We start from the raw sequence: 25,441 nt of genomic DNA, 5'->3' as shown, positions 1-25,441 counted from the left end.
TGCCCTAAGGTTTCTTGGCTGTCGCTTGGTAACTCGAAATGTTAGCTCCCTCCATACATTTTCTATGGGATTAAGGTCCGGAGACTTACTAGGCAACTCCATGACCTTAACCCTTTAAAGTCCACATTTTTCAACGAGTTAGCGTGACTCAAAATGTGCGCTACCAAACGGTGGAGCAGAAGGTTAAAGGGTTAATGTGCTTCTTCTTGAACTACTCCTTTGTTGCCCTGGCTGTATGTTCTGGGTCATTGTCATGCTGGAAGACCCATCCACGATCAATCTTCAGTGTTCTGGCTGAGGGAAGAAGGTTCTCATCCCCTATTTTGTAAACGCTATAACTTTTGCGCAAACCAAAATCAATAAACGCTTACTGCGATTTTATTTTTTTTACCAAAAATATGTAGAACAATACGTATCGGCCTAAACTAAGGGGAAAAAAATGTTTTTTTTTATATATTTTTGGGGGATATTAATTATAGCAAATTGTAAAAAATTATTTTTTTTTTTAAATTGATGCTTTTTTTTTGTTTGTTTACAGCGTAAAAAATAAAAACCGCAGAGGTGATCAAATGCCACCAAAAGAAAGCTCTATTTGTGGGAAAAAGGGACGTCAATTTTGTTTGGGAGCCACGTCGCATGACCGCGCAATTGTCAGTTAAAGCGACGCAGTGCTGAATCGTGCTTGTGTCTTTGGCCAGCAAAATGGTCCGAGGCTTAAGTGGTTAAAGCGCTCCCGTCCCCAGCGCACCAAAGAAAACACATATGTAAGTCACGTCCAGGAGTGTAAATGTTCAAATCACACATGAGGTATCGCCATGATCTTCAGAGTGAGAGCAATGATTCTAGCAAAACACCTCCAACAACTCAAAACTGGTACCCACAAAAAAAAAAAAAAAATGAAAGTCATCTATGGAGATTTTCAAGTACCGTAGTTTTTCACCATTCCATGAGTGCACAATTTTAAAAGCATAACATGTTCGGTATCTATTTAGTCAGCATATTATCTTTCACAATATACAAAAAAATTTGTTTTAAAAATTGGGCTAACTTTACGGTTTAGTATTTTTTAAAGTTGAGTAAAGTGTATTTTTTCCCAAAAGACTGCAGCTGAAAGACCGCTGCGCAATCAGAAGATGGGTACACTGTAGTCATAAAGAGATGGACATGGTCAGTTACAATAGTCGGGTAGGCTGTGGGGTTGTTTAACCACTTATAGACAACCCGCCGTCTCTTTACGTCGCTACCTTTGAAGAGGAACATCGTTGTTATGGCAGCAGCTAGCAGTCTGCTTTCAGATAAAAGTGGTCTCTGTGGCGGATTCGCCACAAGATCACTTATCGGCGGCGGGAGCTGTTGGTAGCAGCGGAGGCAATCGAGTCTGATCCCTGGGTTGATATGGAGACTACCTACATCACTACAGTGCCAAAACTTCGCTAGCACTTAAAAAGGGACTTTTTTTCAAATGACATTTAATTTTTTTTTTTATTGCATTTTAGTGTAAATATAAGATCTGAGGTCTTTTTGACCACAGATCTCATATTTAAGAGGACCTGTCATGCTTTTATTTCTATTACAAGGGATGTTTACATTCCTTGTAATAGGAATAAAAGTGACACAATTTTTTTTTGTTTTTTTAAAAAGAACAGTGTAAATATAATAAAAAAGGTAAAATTAAAAAAAAATTTAAAGCATGCCCCGTCCCACCGAGCTTGCGTGCAGAAGCGAACGCATACGTGAGTAGCGCCTGCATATGAAACCGGTGTTCAAACCACACGTGAGGTATCGCCGCGATCGTTAGAGCGAGAGCAATAATTCTAGCCCTAGACCTCCTCTGTAACTCAAAACAACCTGCAGAAATTTTTAAACATCCCCTATGGAGATTTTTAAGGGTAAAAGTTTGTCACCATTCCACGAGTGGCCGCAATTTTGAAGCGTGACATGTTGGGTATCAATTTACTCGGCGTAACATTATCTTTCTCAATATATAAAAAAAATGGGCTAACTTTACTGTTGTCTTATTTTTTTTTTTTTATTCAAATAGTGTATTTTTTTTCAAAAAAACATGCACTTGCAAGACTGCTGCCCAAATACAGTGTGACAGAAAGTATTGCAACAACGGCTATTTTATTCTCTAGGGCAGGGCTCGACAAAACCCGGGCGCCAGGTCGCATTTGCGACTAGAATTAGCGACCTGGCGCCTGGGGCAGCACAGCTGGGGGTATCCTGTCTCCGTGGAACCCCCCCGTCGTGATCGCGTCGGCGGCCGGTAATTGAGGCCGCGGCTTTGAGGCCTTCTGCGGTCCTATGGTTCCTTCTGGAATCTGGCGCCCTCTTGTGGTGGCCATTGGTATGACAACCAGCAATGCTAATGGAGCTTCCCCTTACTTAGAACCCCTAAACATTATATATATTTTTTATTCTAACACCCTAGAGAATAAAATGGTGGTCGTTGCAATACTGTCTGTCACATCATATTTGTGCAGTGGACTTGCAAGCGCACTTTTTTGGGGAAAAATAATTTATTTAATAAAAAAATAAAACAGTGAAGTTAGCCCAATTTTTTTTTTATATTGTGAAAGATAATGTTACGCCGAGTCAATTGATACCCAACGTGTCACCCTTCAAAATTGCCCCCACTCATGGAATGGCGACAAACTTTTACCCTTTAAAATCTCCATAGGCGACGTTTAAAAAAATTCTACAGGTTGCATGTTTTGAGTTACAGAGGAGGTCTAGGACTAGAATTATTGCTCTCGCTCTACCGATCACGGCGATACCTCACATGTGTGGTTTGAATACCGCCTTTCATATGCGGGCGCTGCTCACATATGCGCTCGCTTCGGCACTCAAGCTTGGCGGGACAGGGCGCGTTTAAAATTATTTTATTTTTTTTCTTATTTTAACTTTTATTTTTTTCACTGCTCTTTTAAAAAAAAATAATAATAATTTGTGTCACTTTTATTCCTATTACAAGGAATGTAAAAATCCCTTGTAATAGAAAAAAGCATGACAGGTCCTCTTAAATAGGAGATCTGCGGTGAGAGAGACCTCACATCTCATATTTACACTAAAATGCAATTTTTTAAAAATAAAATTGTCATTTGAAAAAAATAAATAAATAAAATGTCCCTCTAAGAACTATGGGCAATGACTTGGAGACAGGTGGGGGGGGGGGGGGGGGCGCGGGCTATCTTTCCCTCATTCGTCTACATGTCAGGCCAAGGACAGGTCCGGATGCCGTCACGGACCTGGCTCCTAACTTTTTTAGCTGGCTCCTAGATTCCAAGCAAATTTATCAAGCCCTGCTCTAGAGTAAAATGTTTTTAACTTGTAAACACCAAATCTCAGAAAGAGGCTCAGTCTTTAAGTGGTTAACCGATACTCAATTGGTACTAAGGGGCCCAAAGTGTGCCAAGACAATATCCCCCCACACCATTACAACACCACCAGCCTGAACTGTTGATACAAGGCAGGATGGATCTATGCTTTCATGTTTACACCAAATTCTGACCCTACCATCCGAATGTCGCAACTGAAATAGAGATTCATCAGACCAGTCAACATTTTTCCAATGTTCTTTTGTCCAATTTTGGTGATCCTGTGTGAATTGTAGCCTCAGTTCCCCGCTCTTAGCTGACAGGTGTGGCACCCGGTGTGGTCTTCTGCTGCTATAGCACATCTACTCCAAGGTTTGATATGTTGTGCATTCCGAGATGCTATTCTGCATACCTTGGGTGTAACGAGTGGTTATTTGTGTTCCTGTTCCCCTTTTATAATCTGGAACCAGTCTACCCATTCTCCTCTGACCTCAACAAGGCATTTTCCTCCACACAACTTCCGCTCACTGGATATTTTCTCTTTTTCGCACCATTCCCTGCAAACCCGAGAGATGGTTGTGTGTTTGAAAATCCCAGTAGATCAGTTTCTGAAATACTCAGACCAGCCAATCTGCCACCAGTAATCATGCCATGTTCAAAGTCGCTAAAATTCCCTTTCTTCCCCATTGTGATGCTCGGTTTGTACTTCAGCAAGTCACTTTCACCACATCTAGAGGTCTAAATGTTTTGAGTTGCTGGCATGTGATTGGCTCATTTTAAATTTGTGTTACCAAGAAATTGAACAGGTGTACTTAATAAAGTGGCTATAATAAATATATATATATATATATATATATATATATATATATATATATATATATATATATATATATACACACACACACACACACACACACACATACATACACACACATATATACATATACACACATATACATACACACACACTGTGACTTTTACACAGTCTACACTGCTAAACCCAACCCTCATCATTACACAAATCTATACAATAATATCACCAGCTTCCGACAAATGAAGGTGAACATGTCACCCAGCACTCACCCTCCACAGTGTGGTAATCCCCTCTTCTTTACTCATCCTTACTAGAGCATTAAACACATTGCTGTATCCTCTCCTCTGGTCAGGAGGTAACCTGCACAAGAACAAGGTTCAAATAGACATTTTTGGGGGTAAAAAAAGACAACAACATGTAATGGAAATGGAAAGATTTTATTCATCATTTATTAGCATGTTGAAGGGAGGGGCAAAAATAACCAATTAGGGCATAGAAAAGTTATGCAGATTAAACTTTAGCTTTTAAGTGGTTGTAAACCCTCCCCCACAACTTTGTCCCATGTAAATCAGCATAAAAACACCCTAATGAACACTGCTTGTAGATATCTCCTTACTTGCTTAGTATTGTTGTAATCCTTTTTGTTCTTTAGAATGACGTCACTGAGCATGCCCAGATCTCCCCTGATTTACAGCACACTCTCCATGTCTTATCTATCTATTATCAGGACTTCCTATGGCAGAAACACTGAACTCCCAGGAGGCTGCATAATATCTCAGAGCTTCCTCCTACACACCATGTGACATCACATGCAGTGTAAACCAGGCCATGGGACAGAAATAACTGCAGTCTTATCAGCTGAAGCTGATAGGACTCACACAGGCAAACACTAAATAAGCAGCACAAGTAAATACTATGAAATAAAACAAGTCAGCTATGAACAGGGAAGCAGGGTTGCCATAGAAACGTTGGATTTAGAAGGAGGCTTGGTTAACAGTACAGGAAGCGCTCAATGTAAGGGCGGAAAAACACTCCACTGTGGACTCAGAAAACAATACTTAAGATGGCGCTGCCTAACCCCTGGAAACAAGTTTTTTAAAGTTTATTTAAACAGTCAGTAATATGCGATTTGGGCTGGATTACAGGGGCTATAGTCTGATAATTACTTATTATAATGGACTAAATGAAAAGAAGCATCCGAATGGTAGTTTACTTCCTCTTTAATAGCCCTTTTTTTGCTGTATCTTCTGCTCACATCCTGTCTCAGATACACAACAGGGATGGATTGGAGCGGTTCTGATTTGTCGGCCAAGTGCTGGTGCTGACCAGTCAGAACTGCTCAGATCCTTTCTGGCATCACTAGGGAAAGAAGAGGAAGAAGAACAGCAGGAACCCCAGGACTGCATGGATGGAAAGACTGCACAACTCACAGCGGGAACCAAGGAAGGGCATTTTATCCCCGACTCTCCTTTTTTTGTAGATTGAGGTGTTTTTTTCTTGCGTTCACATTTTTATGCGTGTCACCTTGCATTAAAAAGGACATTTATATTGATTATTCTCTGATAACTATTTGAATGTATATATTTCCCTTGACATAGCCGATACAATATGAACACTTTTTCATTCATAGCTTTATATTTTTGTGTTTATTATTTCATGACATGCTTCTTTGACAATAATATTCAATACTTTATATTATTTCTATTTGAATAGGACCAATGGGGGGGGGCGGGGGGGGGGGCGGTGTTTTTCACATCAAAAAGGTTAATGGAGAACTCTGACAGCATATGGGTTAATTTGATTGCTTCAATTATCCTAATATCCTCCGTAAGCGTTCCATTGGCCACACATGATAATGTTTAAAGCGGAATTTCCTCCAAAAGTGGAAGCTCTCCTTCCTCCTCCCCCTCCGGTGCCACATTCGGCACCTTTGGGGGGGTACCCATTTTTGACAGGTACCCTTACCCACTTTTAGGACACTGCCCTGTCCTTAGGAAGTTCGGCCCCCTCCCCCTTCCTGAGAGGCTGCAGTGTGATTTTTTTTTTGGGGGGGGGGGGTGTTTTATAGCAGAAAATTAAATAAATGTTTTTCTTTCAAAATTGTCGGTCTTTTTTTTGTATATAGTGCACACAAAAAAAAACCCCACAGGGGTGATCAAATAGCACCAAAACAAAGCTCTATTTGTGGGGAAAGAAAAAAAAAATATTTCTTTGGGTACAGCATCGCACGACCGTGCAATTGTCAGTAAAGTAACGCAGTGCAGTATCGCAAAAAATGGCCTGGTCAGGAAGGGGGGCAGAATCTTCTTCTGCAGCCATGTAATCAGTCAGTAATTAAACATTTAGTTATACATAAAACTCTTTAGTTCTACTATTTAGCCCTGTAATATCCAGGATTTGGCTCGCTCTTATCTTCAGTAGTGAGGTTACCGTCTATTATTATTATGACTTTTAAAGATTAACTCGTCTGTCTTGCTCTCCAGCTAAATCCGTAACGTCAGAAAATCCTTCAGGCAAATTAGGAGATTACTACTACATGCAGAGTACGATCTGTGACCGTGCACACCGAAGTGCCTCTAAGGTGCAACTAAGAGAAACACTTTGATTTTGTTTCCTGCAGAGGGCAGAGCTAATCATCTCTCAAGTAATCGGTCCTGGAAGACGATGGGAGAAAATTGCAATTAAGTGTTGTTGCTCCGCAATCTACATTGATCATATCTCACCTCCAGCCTTTCCCTTCAAATTGCTCCAAATAGTTAATACAAATATGCACTCACAGGGTATGGTGCCCCCCCCCCTCCCAGCAGCCGAATGACTTGCCGACTTGTTCCTAGAAGCGCCGCTGCTCTGGTCTGATCAGGAGCCAGCATGCATTTCAACTGGCAGAACCTGAATAACCAGGAGTCCCTGCCCCTAAGCGTTTCGTCACTTCTTGGACATCATCTGGAGGTATGGGCCATCAGGCTGCCATTCGATAATAAAATCCTATAGCGTTATGTCTTATTTTGCTTTAAAATATTTAATGAATGTTAATCGGCAAGTGCTGCAAGTTAAAATTGGGGATAATGGGGGGGGGGGGGGGGGCATAGCTTATGAGTGCATATTTGTATTTAATATTTGGAGTAATTTTTATTAAAAATACTGCACTGTGTTATCAAATCTGGTTTCTTCTTGTTGATGAATACTATGGGACACAGTATTTTTGGGCAGTGGAGTGTGCATAATGGATCAGAGCTAAAAAAAAAAAAAAAGCATCATTTGACCTTCCTGGGCATAACCTTTGGGGGTCAACTATTTTTGGTGAGTGCTTTGGGAGTCTAGTGTACTTTTGCCCTGGATTTCTCTGGCTTCAGGTTCTGTACACCAGCCCCAAAAGGTAACAGAAAATGTGTAGTACTGCAATGTGCCTTGTCATTTGGCATTCTGCAAAAACCTCACATTTTTGTCATCCCATAAGGGATTATGTACCATGCACTGTCTATATCTTACCTTCCATCTGCGGTCATTCTAATAAGAGCCACTTCTGCTGGTGTCCCTACAAAGGCTCCGGTAGCCCCTGCCGTCATCCCGATAGCAGCTTTCATGAAGAAGTTAGGGGGTGTGCCATCAGCCTTTGTCAGCTTCTCGAACAAGATGGTGTAAATACCAAGACGTGTAGTGGTATAGGTGGCCTGGCGCAGAAGACCAGCTGATAACCTGTGAAATACAGAACGTGCAGGGATTACAGAAGAGGGTACGCATTTCCTTGATCAAAAATAACTCAAAGCCACGAGTCTGTCCTCCTCCTGCAGGGTGATAGACAGAAGGGGGCTATGAATTTGTCCTCCTCCTGCAGGGTGATAAAGACAGAAGGGAGCTATGAGTCTGTCCTCCTCCTGCAGGGTGATACATACAGAAGGGAGCTATGAGTCTGTCCTCCTCCTGCAGGGTGATACAGACAGAAGGGAGCTATGAGTCTGTCCTCCTCCTGCAGGGTGATAGACAGAAGGGGGCTATGAGTCTGTCCTCCACCTGCAGGGTGATAAAGACAGAAGGGAGCTATGAGTCTGTCCTCCTCATGCAGGGTGATAAAGACAGAAGGGAGCTATGAGTCTGTCCTCCTCATGCAGGGTGATAAAGACAGAAGGGAGCTATGAGTCTGTCCTCCTCCTCCTGCAGGATGACAGATTAAGAACACTGATAACCAATTCTCACCCTGTATAGATGCCTCTCACGCCTTCCTTTTTCAAGATACTGCCAACAGCATGGAAACTGGTTTTGTATTCCTTGGTTTTGGCTCCTTCTCCACTCAACTGCATCCGATTTTTCACCAAATCCAGTGGCTGTACAAAAACTGTGGCCCCCATCCTTAAGAAAGACAACAGCATCATATAAGCATTAATATTTGCTGACAGTTATAAAATGCTCTTCTTAATTTTCTGAATAAAAAGAACCTTTGAATGGAACAAAACGAAATTTAATTTTATTTCTGCAAAATGCAATTAGCACCCAGTCAGTAAGTGCCCAGTACAGCCCCCTGAGATTTAAAGCATCTAGAGCATCTATGACAGTTCTCCTGTGATTGTGCAAAGTGTCATTGGGTGCATGACCCATATCCTCTGACCTACAACAGGTGCATGCCCAACATCCTCTGACCTACAACAGGTGCATGACCCATGTCCTCCAATCTACAGCCTAAGTAGCAGCAATGGTCAGCACCCAGTAAGGTTCCCATTAATCATTAACTGTATACCATTACCCGTAGTCACTCATGCATTTTACACTAGCTGTAAAATTTCAGATTAAACTTTGTTGCCTATATTTGGATGGCATAGAGAAAAGATAGAGGCTTCCAAGTAAAAAAAAAAAAAAAAAAAAAAAAGTCATCACTAAAATTGGAGGTGAGAGTAAATCTTTCAACGGGGGACGGATTTCCTTAAACTTTGTATGAGTTGCAATCTTTCCCCACTGCATATAAAAAAAAAAAAAAAAAAAAAATGTAATATATTGCAGCTTACCAGTACTTTGATGTGGTAGAAGTATTCATTCCCCCCCCCCCCCCCCCCCATTTATTGTAACCTGGTGATCCTGCAAGTAGCACACTTTTGAGTTGATTTACTAAAACTGGAGTGCGCAAAATCTGGGGCAAATGTTCATGGTAGCCAATCAGCTTCACACTTCGATTAAGCTTTGACAAAAAAAAACCTGGAATCTGATGGGTTTCTATGCAGAGTTTCACCAGATTTTTCACTCCATTTTAGCAAATGAATCCCTTTCTATCCTAGTGTTCACCCGCTGTACTGTATCTATGAAAGTGCAGCGTGATCACTCTGGGACAGGAAGTGTGTCAATAAAAGACAGGAAGTCACCATAACTCCAATTAAATTCTCCCAAATTTAAGTGGAACCTCACATATGTTGACGTTTTACAGCCTTGTAGGGTCCCTACATCAAGGAGACACTCAAGCAAAGAACTCCATGTCCCGAAAGTCAACAGACGTTCCACAAATAAATGAAGTAGAATTTCAATAGTGCGCCGATGACTCCTTTTCCTTTTACCTTGGTTTTCCATGGTACCATCTGTTGCAATGTTGCATTGCATTGACTGGTGCAAGGAGTGCAGCTCAGATCTGCATTGTTAGGACTATAGAACCTCATCTCATGAAAGAGGCTTTCAGAAAAGAGCTGAAAATAATTCTAACCAATGTCAATCCAGAAAGTACTGTTTTGCTATATGGATATTTTAGTGATTTTTTTTTTTTTTAGAGCCGAGATATAAATTGTTAGATTTTAGTTAAATTTTTTGGGGAAACTAGGCCTCTCCCATTCATATGCAAACTTGTTAAACTGGTTTGTGAAGCTCAGGACAGGAAATTATGCTATAGGACAGTGATTCTCAACCAGGGTTCCGTGGAACCCTAGGGTTCCTCCAGAGGTTGCTAGGGGTTCCTTCAGCATTGGGCCATTTCTGCCTCTCGGATCAGTTTCCACCAACACCATTGATCTTTTTAGCCATCTGTAAGGAAAGAATTCTTCCCAATGACCACACGTGTAAGGACAATTCTTCCCACTGACCATCACACTAATGTATCATGAGTTGTAGATTTCCAATTTTTTAGCAGGGGTTCCTCGAGACTAGAGAACTATTTCAAGGGTTCCTCTGTGTTGAAAAGGATGAGAAAGGCTGCTATAGAAATGATGTATAGGAAATGATGTATAGGAAGTGGGGAGAACTTGAACTATGTCATAAGAGAGACAAACAGACAGTTGTTTGGTGGACTTCAAAAAAGCAAGAAACCGTTTGGAAAGAGATCCTGGAAGAAGACTCCATCAAAGTTCTAAGTCTAAGAAGGTCTAAGTTGCCTTGCTTATACCGCAAATAACTCAGAAAAGTACAGGAAGCTATCAGGTCAAGCTTTTTGGAAGGGTCAGCAGGTTTTTTTTGCACTTATTGAGCAGATAAATGTATCAATGGATGCTTTTTGTTTTAACAGATCAAAAGGGATTCATTAGTTGTATACATTTTTCTTTATTTTGTAGGTGAAAAAGACGACACATGGCCAAATTTCAGCATTCGGCTGTATGGTTAGAGTCTTGGACCTGGAGGAATTTTAGGAGGCTTTGCTACATTTGCCAATTAGAGTCCAACAGCGCTTTACTGGAATGTTTATCAAAATGGTCCGCAAATCATTAATAGTTCTCTGTTCTACTGCCAAAACAGAAATGTCTTCATTATTGCACTGTACAATATTCCTCTGAGAGGCTCCTTTGTTGAGCACTCTGGACAATGGCCTGTGAAATCTGGCTGACACCAAGGACATATTTTATGACATCCATGCTAAGGTCACCAGCCTCTTTTCTCAGAGCGGAGGAATGCAATAGGCCGTATAGAGGCCCATCACTTGGGACAATGGGGCTGTGCTGTGCTTTCAATATGGGGCAACAATTAGCATTTCCAACCATTGGAAGCACTTTTCACTGTACATGGTGATTTCTTATCCTGCCCTTGATCTCAAAAGCTGGAGAAAAAGAGGACAGTAAGTGCCAGAGCAGATGAAACAGAAGCCAGGCTGAGAGGTGGGATGCAGCCCATTTATTAGTTTGGGAAGGCTCTAATTTATACAGGTCATCGTATATATAGTCATACTTAGAAACATACAACTAGACTTGTTTGGTATGTTGAAGATATTTTGCAACTTCTCCAAACAACAGTCCCAATGAGTGATAGGAACACATCCCAACATTTATAGCCACACAGGTAGCACAGACACATTAATCCAATTGCCATAGATTGTGCCAAGGCATATGTTGGAAGTCCAAGAACAGGTTGAGAGTTTTTGGGCAATCAACATTTGACTTGGCACATTCCATGGTAATTACATCAAGGTCTCAATGCTACATGTGTGGATACACATGATGATCGTGAAGGAACCACTTGGCAATCTGATTAGGTGCTTCCTTCTGCCAAACAGTGCCTCCTGCCCTCCGAGAGCCAATACCAGCCTTTTACCCCAAGCATCATACACAGACAAGATGTTGGAGGTAAAGGAATGATTCTTTATTGAACAGAACTACAAGTGTCTATACACTTCAAAAAAGGTAGGTCAGCCACCACATGAACAATAAAACCACATATTTACCCAAAACATCACACAATGGTTTAGATAACAAGGTAGAGCTGAAACAAGGCTAATCTCCATCAAGAACCCCCAAGAGTTAGACAAATTAGCCAACAGACAGAAACAATAGGTGAATGGGAAATCACACTTAAGCCTCATACACATGATCCGATTTTGTACAAACTTTCCTGTGGATTTTTGTACAAAGGGCGTCGGCCGAGAACTTGTATTGCATACACACAGCAGGACTTTTTCAGGTAACTTTCACCAAATCATGTGGTTTTTCTGCTCTTTAACGCCACCTTTGTTTAACTTCTATATTGTTGTCTGATCTTTTGCATTAGTTCTAGGCATGCGTGTTGTACAAAAGTCCTATGGTTTTCTGTACACACGATCAGACTTTGCTCCATAGGAATTTTGTTGACAGAAAGTTTGTCCGTTCGCACAGCCAGCAAAAGTCCAATGAAAACCGAAAAAGTTTGCCCGATGGAGCGTACACACGGTCGGATGTTGCTCCAAAACAGCTAATTTGCATGTTTGTTGTCAAAAAGTCTGATTGTGTTTATGGGCCTTTAGACAATGCTTTGATTAATCAGGAATCCCAGACTGTCCAACAACAGCATTCAAGACGAACTATGGCTGTCCAAATCTCAGTAACAGAGCTTCCAATACAAATCCACAATATTGTTTTTGAGAAGAAGCACGTTTTCTGTAGGCCACTGGGGTTCCGTCAGCCAACCATTGAGTCACTATTGTGTCCTGCACTGACTAGGGGTCAGAAAAATAAAGGGGAACCTGCTATCTGACTACCCAAAGGAGTTGGATTGGCATCAGGAGCTAAGCTGGTCAGTTTTTGCAAACAGACCAATGGACAGCAAAGTACAAAGCTGCTTTCTTCTTAGGGTAGTACCCGTGTAATCTTTGTTGACACCATGACAGGGTCACTTTAACTCTATGGTCAGCTTTAGAGGGATACTTTGGGTGACAACAATATAGGAGAAAGTACAGGTTAAAGTATAATCCTAATAACATGGCGATAATTTCTTATCTTGAAAGCGATATACTTTGACCTGTGTACACAAACCTGAAAAGCCACTTAAAAATTACAATCCATTACCTCGTGAAAATGATTAACTTGCAACAATTTGCTTAATGACCACTTGTCTTCTAATATTGTGTTACTGGCTGAATCAGTGGGAGGTTGTGCTGTCGATCACTCGTTAGTGGAAAACATTTCTGCAGTGGCAATGAGGAAAGGACGCCCATTAAGGAAGGGATTAGTTGCACCATGGTGATTCTGCTGCTGGGCTAAGGCTTTGGGCTCTTTCATACTGATGCATAGGCAGTAACATGCATTTTTGACTTGGAAAACGTGCAAAATATGCAAAAAAAAAAAATGTGTTTTTGCACATTTCACATTAATTTCAAACGGGAAGTGTGCAAAAGGGCTCATCTAAAATGCAGCATGTTTAAAAACTCACTTATTTGCATTGCACATATGTGAATTAGCTGCCTCGAAATGAATGGGATTTCGCCTTGTATTCATGGAGTACAAGGTGTACAATTTACTGCAAGACAACGGTCAAGTGTGAAGGGGGTCACTGTTATGGCCTTGGTTGGCTCTCTGAACAAGATATTGAGCAGGCAGCACTCTGGAACCTTTTGGCCGGATATGGCTGGACATCTTAATTCCTTAAGTGACGTGTGCATCTAAAGCATGTAATTTATATTTGTCTGTTTTGAATAGGTGGTTAAGGGTTAGAGCTCTGAGGCCCAACCTGTGGCCCAAGGGTCACGTACAGGCCTTTGGTACACGCTATGCTTCCCTTGGCAAATACAGTAGAGGGAATTAAAGCATTGATTGTTAGAGGGGCTAGAATGGCAGTGACCTCTAGCAATCTCACATTAGAAGTTCCAAGACACTGTCTTCTGCAGCAGGTTTCCAGTCTGCGGCCATCTCCAGGATGGCCAACAACAAAACAAAAAGAAGGATAAAAATGACAAAGGCGACATCTATAAGTTTAGGTTAAATTGGAAAAAAAAAAAAAAAAAATCGTAAATAATTCTTCACAAAAACCAAAACATGCCCTCACCTCTTTACCATTATCTTCCTAACAAGTCCGAGGTGTGTTCCTCTGAATTTCCCAAAGCAATTCTTCAGAAAGGAACAGGCAAAATGATCAAAAATATAAAGTATTTATTTACAAAAAAAAATAAAAAAATTCACTTAACACCAATTACTTATAAATTGTATAACATACCCCCACCAAACACAATAAAATTAGACAACGTTGTCTTACGACACAGATGGCCACTACAACCAGACACACATCCCTCACCGGTATCATTAATTACCGATTCATGTATTAGGATCACTATGTTGGTATAGGCCAGTGATGGCAAACCTTGGCACCCCAGATGTTTTGAAACGACATTTCCCATGATGCTCATCCATGCTGCAGTATACTTGAGCATCATGGGAAATGTAGTTCCAAAACATCTGGGGTGCCAAGGTTCGCCATCACTGGTATAGGCGATAGTAGTTTTAAAGCAAATCACTAATATTGCATGAATACCACACAGAGAGTCCTGTCCATAACTTGACTGAATAATGACAATGGGCAATAATTCATGCATTTGACCCCGGTGACATCAATTAAAAATGGATATCCAACAGTTTGCAGATCTGATATTAAAGTCAGGGCAAGATCCCTGGTAATGCATATTAGAAGATGGACAGAACATGGATATTCAGAGTTCCTTCGGTGTGTGTATATATGTATCATGGCTAGCCAGGCTATTAACAACAGATGGATCTCTAGGGGGCAGGTGAGTATATGTGTACTCCTCCCAGCTGGGAAGTAAAGAACAATACAGCTCACCAATCTCCCGATGTCCACATGAGGCGTGAAGCTAGCAATCCACCGGTTTCTGACTGAGAAGGAAACCTTCCGTCTATCCTTCCAGATCTCCCAGATGCGACAAGTGTCGGTGGATACCCTGCTTGTTATGAGCCTACTTGCGGCTCAAGCACTTCTACAACTTATTCCAAATCTCCCGGGAATGCAGGGGGGAGTTGTAAGCTGGTGGGTGGGTCTGAGACAGGGAGCATGATGGCGTCATATTGACGCATTTCACTCGTGACCCGAGTTTCTTCAGAACCCTCCGGGATGGTGCCGGCAACCCCTGACCACCTCTGGGATGGCTCCGGCAGTCTCTGGCCACCTCCCCTATTGTGTCGGCAGTCTCTGGCCACCTCCCCTATCGTGTCGGCAGTCTTTAACTATTTCCTGTAATATGTCTGCTGTCTAACAATCTTCTGTATTAAATATACTGATTATGAGAAGCCTTTTTCTTCTTTCAGGGGCCACATATGAGATCATCTATTTCCCGTAAGTTGACAACAACTAGGCAATTCTAGGGAATTCTTAAATTCTACAGCTGTCACCAGAACAGAGGGTGCGGGGAAATCCTCCAAGAGGGACAACGGTTTTGGTGACCAAAAATGAAAGGGCCTCCCATCAGGAATCTACACTCAAAAACCTTCACTTCTTTGCCGACCCCAGAAGTGGGGGTTTTCAGATATGAAGAAGCACATGACCTTCCCAATGTCACAGTGCTTGGGTCTGAGTGGCCAATTGCCAGGCCTGGCATGTCAGTGTGCAGTAATAAAATTCACCCAGGTTACTTCAAATCACCAGAGCTTACCAAGGGTTGACACGTGCAACAGGAAGGTAGGGAGGGGAAGTGGATCAGTGAGAAGACTATCAACAGATACTGTCACTTTATTCTGAATGGACAGGTGAGCGGACTCTTTAAAGTCTTTAAACTCTAAAATTTAAACCATAAAAAAAAATCATGTAATATAACTCATCTTACTGGTTCTTAGATATGGTGACTACATTAGTAGAGAAAATACCCGGTAACCCTGATAGAAATCCTTCTAACTTTCCATGCCCTGAACTAAAGTCTCAATTTTATCAACCTTCCTAAATTCCTTCTGAGAACTACAGAACATCCCTCTGTTATGGAAAGGAGGAGATCGAAAGGCGTACTGTAGACCTACCACACCTCCTGTCCTAGGGTGACAACGCTGCTGCTCTATAACAATGAGTGAACAACGTCACCATAGATGTTCACCAGGTGAGGGAAAAAAAATTTGAAAAAATAAAAACGAATGCAGCCACCACAGTCAAAGGTTAAAGTAAAAGCTCCTTCAGGCTGAAATAAAAGCTCAAATGCCTGTAAAAGCAGCTTTTTTTATTCTTTTTTTTTTTGAGCTGCAGTGTGCATGAGCCCTTAAGCTGCAACATTACATTTTTGTTCAAAGGTTAAGTCTTTAAAAACGCTCTGCCGATGGAGCTCTGTAGGGCCAGTTACACCACTTCTCTTCGCTACGGATATGGTTCTTTAACCTCACATCTCCAGGAAGAAAGGTTGCAGAGTTTACAGTTACAAAACTGTCACCAGCAGAAGTCTCACTAAAAACAGAACTTATTATCCAGCTTTGAAAATCACAACAAAAAGGGAGAATACGATAGAGAATCACTTTCACTCCCAATTATAAAGATCATTGCTTTACTTCCTTCTCCTTTCTTCGGCTCGAAATTTCTCACACGTCTTCCCCAATTTACCCAAAACATTGTGCCGTGCCAAGAAAAAAAAAAAAAAAAAGAAGAAGAAGACAGAGGACAAGACTGGCCAAAATAAAAATAAAAAATAAATAAATAAAAACACGACTCCAGCCTTAGGTAAGTTGTAGCTTGTGGTAGTCACGTGCCACTGGACCTGTTCTGTAACTTTTTAAGACATTTCGTAGCTCCTCCAAGCCACTTCTTCAGTTCTGAGTGATAAAAACATAACTCAACATTAGTAACCAAACAGGGAGCACCAATACCTTCATCTAATCACCATGGAATGTGGACATCTCCAAGAACAGGATGCGAGATGTGAAAATCATGGAACCTCCCCCCTCCATTCTAGTTACATCATCCCATCCTTGGTGTCAGACAAGACACCAGGGATGGGGCCTTCAACACCATCTGCCTTACATATGTCTTCCACGTATAATGCCATTTTAACCTCTATAGAGGCATATGTAAAGCAGATGGTGGTGAAGGCCCCACCCTGGTAAGCAATGGTACTGTTTTATTATCTCCACCCTGCCCATTTGACAATATTTCACACCTTCACCCATGCAAGTCAAGGAAGTCAAACCTAGGCAGATCTCCTGACACCAAAGACGGTATGATGTAACAAGAACAAGGTTTTGCAACTCCCACCCTGTTCTTGGACAACCAAACTCTGCCTTGACACATCTCATGGTGATTGGATTAGGACAGGGGTAGGGAACCTCGGCTCTCCAGCTGTTTTGAAACTATAAATCCCATCATGCCTCTGCCTCTAGGAGTCATGCCTGTGATTGTCGGGGTCTTGCAATGTCTCATGGGACTTGTAGTTTCAAAACATCTGGAGAGCCGAGGTTTCCTACCCCTGGATTAGGATGTCTGTGCTACCGTTGTTGGTAAGAAATACTAGAGTATGTTCATGCCACACACACATTAGAACTGAAATGGAGAAGTTACGAAACGTCTTCAGCATTACAGAACAAGTACAGGCGAATATGACCAACAGCAAACATCTTAAACATTAAACGTTCCGGTCTGTGAAGGGGGCCATTTTTCCAGGTCATGGTATATCTAGTAGTAGTTGGTCACATTCACCTGTACTTCTTCTGTAATGTTGAAGACATTTTGTAGCTTCTCCAAGTCACTTCTTCAGTTCTAAAAAAATGGCACGAAGATACCCATAACATTTGTAATTAAATATGACGCACCAACACCTTAAAGTGGTTGTAAACCCTTACAATCATTTTTTACTACAGGCAAGCCTACAATTAGACTTACCTGTAGCTGCACTGGATATCTCCTAAACCTGCATGGTTTAAGAGATATCCCTGTATTTGCCAACGTCATCGGCACATGCGCACTTAAGAAAGCTGAAGCCACTGGCTCATATGCATGTGCAACAGTGACGTCATCGTGGCTCCGGCCAATCCGCGATACCTGGAAGTAACCCCCCGGAGAGATGTCGGCCGCCGGAGCGGTGAACAAAGACCACTGTGGGTGAACAAGGACCACTTCGATCTTAGGTAAGTAATTCATAATGAGCTAGTATGCTATGCATACTAGCTCATTATGCCTTTGTCTTGCAGGGTTTTTTTTTTTTTTTTAAGGGTGTACAACCACTTTAAGGCCCCTTTCAGGCATTGCTGTCCTTTTTCACGGACTCCGTTTGCTCAGCGGGAATCGCTCCGTTGATCTGAGTCGGGGGATCACAGGTCCATTTCTGCACATGAAATCGCACACTGCGCTGAAGTAGCATGACTTTACTGGTGTGAAAGCTTAATCGTCAAAGCTTAATTTAACAAGCTGAAGTTAGAAGCTGATTGGTTATTATGCACAGCTGCACCCAGATTCCATGTGCACTAGTTTTAGTAAATCTCCCCCTAACTGACACAGGCATCCCCAGTGACACTAAAGCCTCATACACACAGTCGGACTTTGAACAAACTTTTCCGTGGACTTTTGTACAAAGGGCGTGATCCACAAGTTTGTATTGCGTACACACGGTCGGACTTTTTGACAACAAACACGAACGTAATGACGTCACAACGTACTGACGCCGCTTCAAAAGAGGACGTTCAATGACTCCAGCGCCACCTTTGGTCAACTTCTGTATTGTAGTCTGATCTTTTGCATTGGTTCTGAGCATGCGTGTTTGTACCTTGTACAAAAGTCCGATGCTTTTGCGTACACATGGTCGGACTTTGCTCCATCGGACTTTTGTTGCCAGAAAGTTTGTCTGTTCGCACAGCCAACAAAAGTCAGATGAAAACAGAAAAAGTTTGTCCGATGGAGCGTACACACAGTCGGATGTTGCTCCAAAACAGCTAATTTGCATGTTTGTTGTCAAAAAGTCAGACCGTGTGTACGGGCCTTAAGGCTCCATTCGCGTCATCACTAAACGCTGGATGCGTTTGATGCCATCACTTCTAATAGCACCCCAATCACACTGCGATTTTGCCGCAATTGTTGAATGGCAAAAGGTGCCCAAAAGCAGCTCATGTTCCTTTTTGAGCAACAATCATAGCGCGTTGCGATTGCGTGATATACCATGCGACAATCGTGGAAAAAAAAAAAAAACACTGCGCGATTGCGGTGCCATTAAAAAATAATGGCATCACAAACGCATTCCCACATTTCGAAACTGCGGTGGCAATTGCCGCAATTCCAGATCAGGTGTGAATGGAGTCTAGTGCTAAAAATATGCACTGTCACTGTACTAATGACACTTGGCTGGGAAGGGGTTAAAGAGAGGCGAGCAAAGGGTTAACTGTGTAATATGTGCTGCTTTTGACTGAAGAAAATCTCTGTTTCAGGTAGAAAAAAAAAACAAAGATTGTTGCCTCTGTACACAGACCTGTGTTGATTGTCAACACTGAGCTCTGGGCTGTGATTGGACATAGGCGATCAGTAGGTCCCAGCCATTAATTATTGCCCAGGACTTGCAGACAGGCTCCTGCTGTGTACAATCACAGTGGGTGCCAATGAGGGGGCGCGCACACATGTGCCCTAAATCAGGCAGGCAGGGACATACGGGTACGTCCCTTTGCCTGTGTGGGCCGCCAGTCTGCAGTTCAATGCGGGTGGGCGGTCTGCAAGCGGTTAAATTCTTAAAATTTATTATTAGACTGGCGGGTCTGACTCAAACCCTACATGAACACAGTGACAGCTGCTGGAAGGGAAGGACACAATCACTATGAAGACTCCCCTATCATATCAGGTAGCTAAGTGGGAGAGCGCTGTGTACACAGATATATTTCCTTTATTTCTCGCTCTGATTCATTTCATTCTATCCGGTTGAGGTCAGGACTCTGTGCAGGCCAGTCAAGTTCCTTCACCCCAAACTCACTTCTCAATGTGTTTATGGACCTTGCTTTGTGCACTGGTGCGCCGTCATGTTGGAAAAGGAAGGGCCCATCCCCAAACTGTTCCCACAAAGTTGGGAGCATAAAATTGTCTTGATAAGCTGACGCCTTAAAGAGGAAGTAAACCCTGATGGGTTTACTTCCTCTTTGTTTCCCTGCAAAGGTAAAGCATAATGGACTACTATGCATCATATAGTAGCTCATTATGTGTCACTTACCTGACACAGGAGCCAGCGATGTCCCCGATCTCCTCGCCAGCTGGAAGCGTCCATCTTCCTTCCGGGGTCACGGACTCTGGCTCTGTGACTGGCCGGAGTCGCATGCACGTGGGAGCCACCACAACGTGCGTGACCCTTCTAAAGTGCGCATGCCCCGAGTACATTGGCGCATGCGCAGAAGAAATCCTTGTACGGGGAATTGTAAATATCTCCTAAACCGATATTTACAGCACCTACAGGTAAGCCTTAATCTAGGCTTACCTGTAGGTGAAAGTGTGTTGTAAGGGTTTACAACCACTTTAAAAATTTCCTTTCCCAGAAACTATGGTGTCAAGCCCAATCCCTGAAAAACAACCCCACGCCATAATCCCCCCCTCCACCAAATGACTGGGACCAGTGCACAAAGCAAGGTCCATAAAGACATAGATGAGCGAGTTTGGGTGGGAGGAACTTGACTGGCCTGCACAGAGTCCTGACCTCAACCCGACAGAAGACCTTTGGGATGAATTAGAGCGGAAACAGAAAGCCAGGCCTTCTCGCCCAACATCAGCGCCTGACCTCACAAATGCGCTTCTGGAAGAATGGTCAAACATTCCCATAGACACACTCCTAAACCATGTGGACAGCCTTCCCAGAAGAGTTGAAGCTGTTATAGCTGAAAAAGGTGGGCCAACTCAATATTGAACCCTACGGAATAAGACTGGGATGTCATTAAAGTTCATGTGCGTGTAAAGGCAGACGTCCCAATACTTTTGGTAATATAGTGTATAATAATGCACTCCGAGGTCGGTCTGATTGGCATCCTACATTATACAAACCGACACTTCTGGACGAGAGAACTTTGATGCTCGCTCCCAAATCCTGACAATTCAGCCTCAGCTTGGAGCGGCACTTCATGATCGCCTACAAAACGCATGTCGTGCTGCTAATCACGGCACCCGAAACGCTGCAAGAAGGCATGGATTTTCTCTGTGTGGGAAAACCATGTCAAAATTTGCTGTTAAACGCATACAGCTCAGGCGTAAAAAAAAATAAAATAAAAAGCAGCTACATGAGCTACTCTGCCACGTTTGTCAAGGGTAGGTCAGCCCATTCAAATGAATGGTGCATGTGCAGCGTGAGGACGTGCGCAAAATATGCTCAAACCGGCCACACATTCTCAACACACCTCGGTGTAAACGCAGCCAGACATTGTCATGTAATATCGGAGGTCTCCAACCACACATCCCGTGTACAGGATCTAATGGGGGGGGGGGGGGGGGGGGGGGGCGATGGGGGGACCCATGTATAGTAGTGACACGTGTCATCTCATAGAATGGTGGAGGAGCCCACCATAGAGAAGACGCAAAAGTCATAATAGCCATTGAAAAAAAAAAAAAGTGATTCTTATAATACTAATAAATAAAAAGAATAAAAAAGTGATCACAATACTAATAAAATAAAAAAAAAAAAAGATATAATACGCAACAAAAAATTATTTTAAATATTTTATATACAGTATCTCACAAAAGTGAGTACAACCCTCACATTTTTTTAAATATTTTATTCTATATTTTCATGTGACAACACTGAAGAAATGACACTTTGCTACATTGTAAAGTAGTGAGTGTACAGCTTGTATAACAGTGTAAATTTGCTGTTCCCTCAATAAAAGTGAGTGCACCCCTAAGTGAAAATGTCCAAATTGGACCCAAAGTGTCAATATTTTGTGTGGCCACCATTATTTTCTCAGCACTGCCTTAAAGGGGAGGGCCACCCTGAAAAACAAAAAAATTTTAAAAATTACAAAAAATCTAAAAAAAAAAAAAAATGGAAAAAATTTTTTTTTTTTTACTTACCAGAAATGCCTGTTGCTAGGCACTTTCTCCTAATCTTCCTCTTCCTCCTCCGCGGAGATCTTCTGTCTTCTCTCTTCGTCGCGGCGTCTTCTGGGTAATGAGTCGCGCTGTGTTCTGGGAACTGTGTGTTCCAGAACACAGCGCGTCCCATTCAGAAAGCGCTGCGGGACTCGCGCATGCGCAGTAGTTGCGGGACTCGCGCATGCGCAGTAGGAAACGGGCAGTGAAGCCATAAGGCTCCGCTGCCTGTTTCCCTTACAAGGGATGGCGGCGCCGGGACCCGAGAGCCGAGGGACGGGTCGGCCTCGGGCGGCCGACATCGCGGGCACCCTGGACAGGTGAGTGTGTTTATTAAGTCAGCAGCTGCAGTGTTTGCAGCTGCTGACTTTTTTTTTTTTTTATAACCGGCCCTCCGCTTTAACACTCTTGGGCATGGAGTTCACCAGAGCTTCACTGGTTGCCACTGGAGTCCTCTTCCCCTCCTCCATGATGACATCACAGAGCTGGTGGATTTTAGAGAACTTGCGCTCCTCCACCTTCCATTTGAGGATGCCCCACAGATGCTCAATAGGGTTTAGGTCTGGGGACATTTTTGGCCAGTCCATCACCTTTACCCTCAGCTTCTCTCAACAAAAGTGAGTGCACCCCTAAGTGAAAATGTCAAAATTGGGCCCAATTAGCCATTTTCCCTCCCCGGTGTCATGTGACTCGTTAGCGTTACAAGGTGAGATACTGTATATATGCGTGTTTTAAGGAGTGGAGAAATAATACAATAGTAAAAAAAAAAAAAAAGTATAAAATATATACACCCACACACATTAAAACCTTGGTTTGAGAGCGTTTTGCAAGAAAAGCAAAAATTTTTTATAAAATTTTGACTTGATATACAAGTAGCGCCACGTCACAACAGAGTAATAAAGAGAAGAGAGGCGCCTCTAAGGGTAGCAATATGGTTACATTTAATGAAGGCACAACCTTTAGCCACATATTGCTACACTTACAGGCGCCTCTCTTCTCTTCTATACTCTGTAGCTCCTGCTGGATTTTGTTTCCAATCCTCTTCTGGAGGCTTCCATTCGTGGATGGACATTTTATGGTGACACAACCTGGTCACATCGCTATAATCCTTTTATATGGACTATAAACTGAAGGACCTATGAATAAATGGTTGTGGGACAAATTATTTGAGTTTCCAGTATTTCTTTTGCGGAAATTCACTTTCATAAAGGAGCGTTTTGGATTACAAGCATGTTTCCGGAACAAATTATGCTTGCAAGCCAAGGTTTTACTGAGATATATATATATATTTTTTTTTTTATTTTTTTTTTAACACACACTATATATTTACTATTATAATTTAAAATCTCTATATCTTCATCTCTTAAAACACACGTGTGTGTGTGTGTGTGTGTGTGTGTGTGTGTGTGTGTGTGTGTGTGTGTGTGTGTATTACACACACATATAAATAAAATGATTTGCAAACAAAGTAACATACTGTACAAAAAGATAAAAAAAAAATTAAAAAATCTTACAATACTAAAAATAAATAAGAAAAAAATAAAACTAATAAAAAGAATAATAAAAAGTGATAATACTGAAAAAAAAGTAATGCTAAACAAAAATGACAATATAGTGTGTGTGTGTTCTCAAGGTTGGAGAGATATATTATAATAACTTGCAAACAAAGTAACATACTCTGTAATATAATATTACATAATATCTGATAAATTAAATTACAATAATAATAATTATACATAGATTACTCATACCTATTATGATTGAATAAGAATTATTAATTACTATTATAATATTACATATAATATTATTTCATAGTAGATATAAGTAATCTATGTATTATATTACATATATTATAAATATGACATATTATGATTATATATTACTCTCTGTGTTTTGTATATAAAGTATAATAATAAAAAGGGGGTTGTAATCCTCCTCCCCCCCCTCCCCCAGCACACATGACCCCCCCTTACACCCTTGTGGTGGTTGCCCCCCTATGTTTTGCACACACACACACACATAGGGGAGGACATTACCCGGCCAGCCCCCCGAAGAGGAACTTGATGGATTTGGGGGAGCTCTTCCTTTCCGCCATCTTGCCACCGACTGACTGGAGAGACCCCCAAGGTGACACAGGAGGTGTGCGAGCACTGGCCGGGAGGCGGAGCTGCTGGGCTGGTCGACGTCACTTCAGAGAGGGAGAGAGAGGCGGGGAGGCGTAGGTGTTGGAGAAGGGCGGCGGCCATATCAGGTGTGGGCAAAAGCAGCAAGGAGCTCTTTTTTTTTTTTTTTTAACCAAAACCTGGCTTCCTTTCCATGCTGGGTTCATATATTGTGGATAAAAAGTCAAACTTTTTTGGTATAATTCGTCAGCTGCTGCATACTGCGAGACATAGCAAAGTGATAGAGCGTCCGCCATAATGGCGGTGTTTCGTCAGATATGGCGACCCGTCAGAATTAGTAACGGAAGTGACGTTTCCTCTCCGCCATCTTCCTACACCCCGCACTCGTCCACAGTAAGAATACAGTGAGAAGGGGGGCAAGCGGACATCTTGTTACACCCACCTGAGTTTTGCATTTCACAGTTATTTTTCACAGTAAATGCAGCTTATAAGGTCAAATACACTATTTCGAAATCCGTCGGACTGTTTAGATGTTGAATTTTAAAAGCAGTGGCAAACCTGCTGAACTCACACACAGACAGAACACATCTGCTTTTACAACTCAACATGTAAACAGTCCGATGGATTTTCAAATACTTTATTTCACATATATTCTCCATTTATTGTTATAGAAACTCCAGTGGGTGTAACAAGATGTCCGCTTGCCCCCTTCTCATTGTATCCTTACTGTGGAGGAGTGAGGGGTGTAGTAAGATGGCGGCGACGGACCGTCACTTCCGTTACCAATTCTGACTGGTCACCATATCTGATAGAACAGCGGAAGCCATGTTGGTTGTGGGTAGAAAAGAAACAGCTCTTAGTTTTTCATTTTTGGTCCCTCTTAATACGTCAAAGTTCATTTCTAAACGTGGGGAAAATTAATGATTTTTTTTTAAATAAAATAAAACGTTATAGTATGTTTAAGCGCTAGACGCCACCTTGTTTGGTGTGTAAAAATGTAATAACATAATGTAAAGACTGATTTGTTTTACACATATAATTTATGATTAGGCTACAACATGTATAGCAGTAATTGCATTCACAGTGACAGTAAAACTTCTGAAGTTAAAGTAGAACTGAAGTTGAAACTTATTTAGGAAAACTCCTGTCAGGTTTTTTTTTTTACCTCATCTTAAAGTTTTCCCTTCACTTCCTGTCTCATAACCAAAACAGGAAGTGGGAGGAAATCTCTGTAAAGTGAGGGGAAACCCTGGCTGTCATCAGAACTAGTGCCCCCATTGTAAGCTTATTCTCCAAGCCGCGACTTTGAATCCGACATCCCTGCACGACTTCATCGTGGCTTGAATATAACATTTTTAACAGAAGTCAATGCAGTAATGCAGGAAACTTTTTCCAAGTCGAGTCGCATCGATTAGAACTAGGGTTGCCACCTTTTCTTCAAGCCAAACCTGTACACTTAATTGGCTGTAGGCAGAGTCTTATTATAATTAGGGGGTGGGGCATGCATTTGAAGGTGCGACATAGCA

The 25,441-nt window shown here is 42.0% G+C and overlaps 1 protein-coding gene across 1 annotated transcript in view; it reads right to left on the bottom strand.

Moving 5' to 3' along the window:
* Window positions 1–23,993, bottom strand: part of LOC143961412 (mitochondrial 2-oxoglutarate/malate carrier protein) — a 34,957-nt gene extending 10,964 nt beyond the window's left edge. The window contains exons 1-4 of the mRNA XM_077470694.1: window positions 23,829–23,993; window positions 8,326–8,478; window positions 7,621–7,827; window positions 4,401–4,491 (exon numbers count right to left, since the gene is read on the bottom strand). Of these exons, the coding sequence (XP_077326820.1) occupies window positions 4,401–4,491; window positions 7,621–7,827; window positions 8,326–8,478; window positions 23,829–23,887 (510 nt within the window). The 5' untranslated portion in view covers window positions 23,888–23,993. The remainder of the gene's footprint in view (window positions 1–4,400; window positions 4,492–7,620; window positions 7,828–8,325; window positions 8,479–23,828) is intronic.
* Window positions 23,994–25,441: the final 1,448 nt, after the last annotated feature.

The sequence above is a fragment of the Lithobates pipiens genome, unplaced genomic scaffold (genome assembly GCF_037356315.1).
Source record: "Lithobates pipiens isolate NorthernLeopardFrog02 unplaced genomic scaffold, aLitPip1_a1.2 Scaffold_8, whole genome shotgun sequence".
NCBI lineage: Eukaryota > Metazoa > Chordata > Amphibia > Anura > Ranidae > Lithobates > Lithobates pipiens.
Note: the sequence above shows the minus strand (reverse complement) of the source record. Positions and strands in the feature narration are given on the sequence as shown.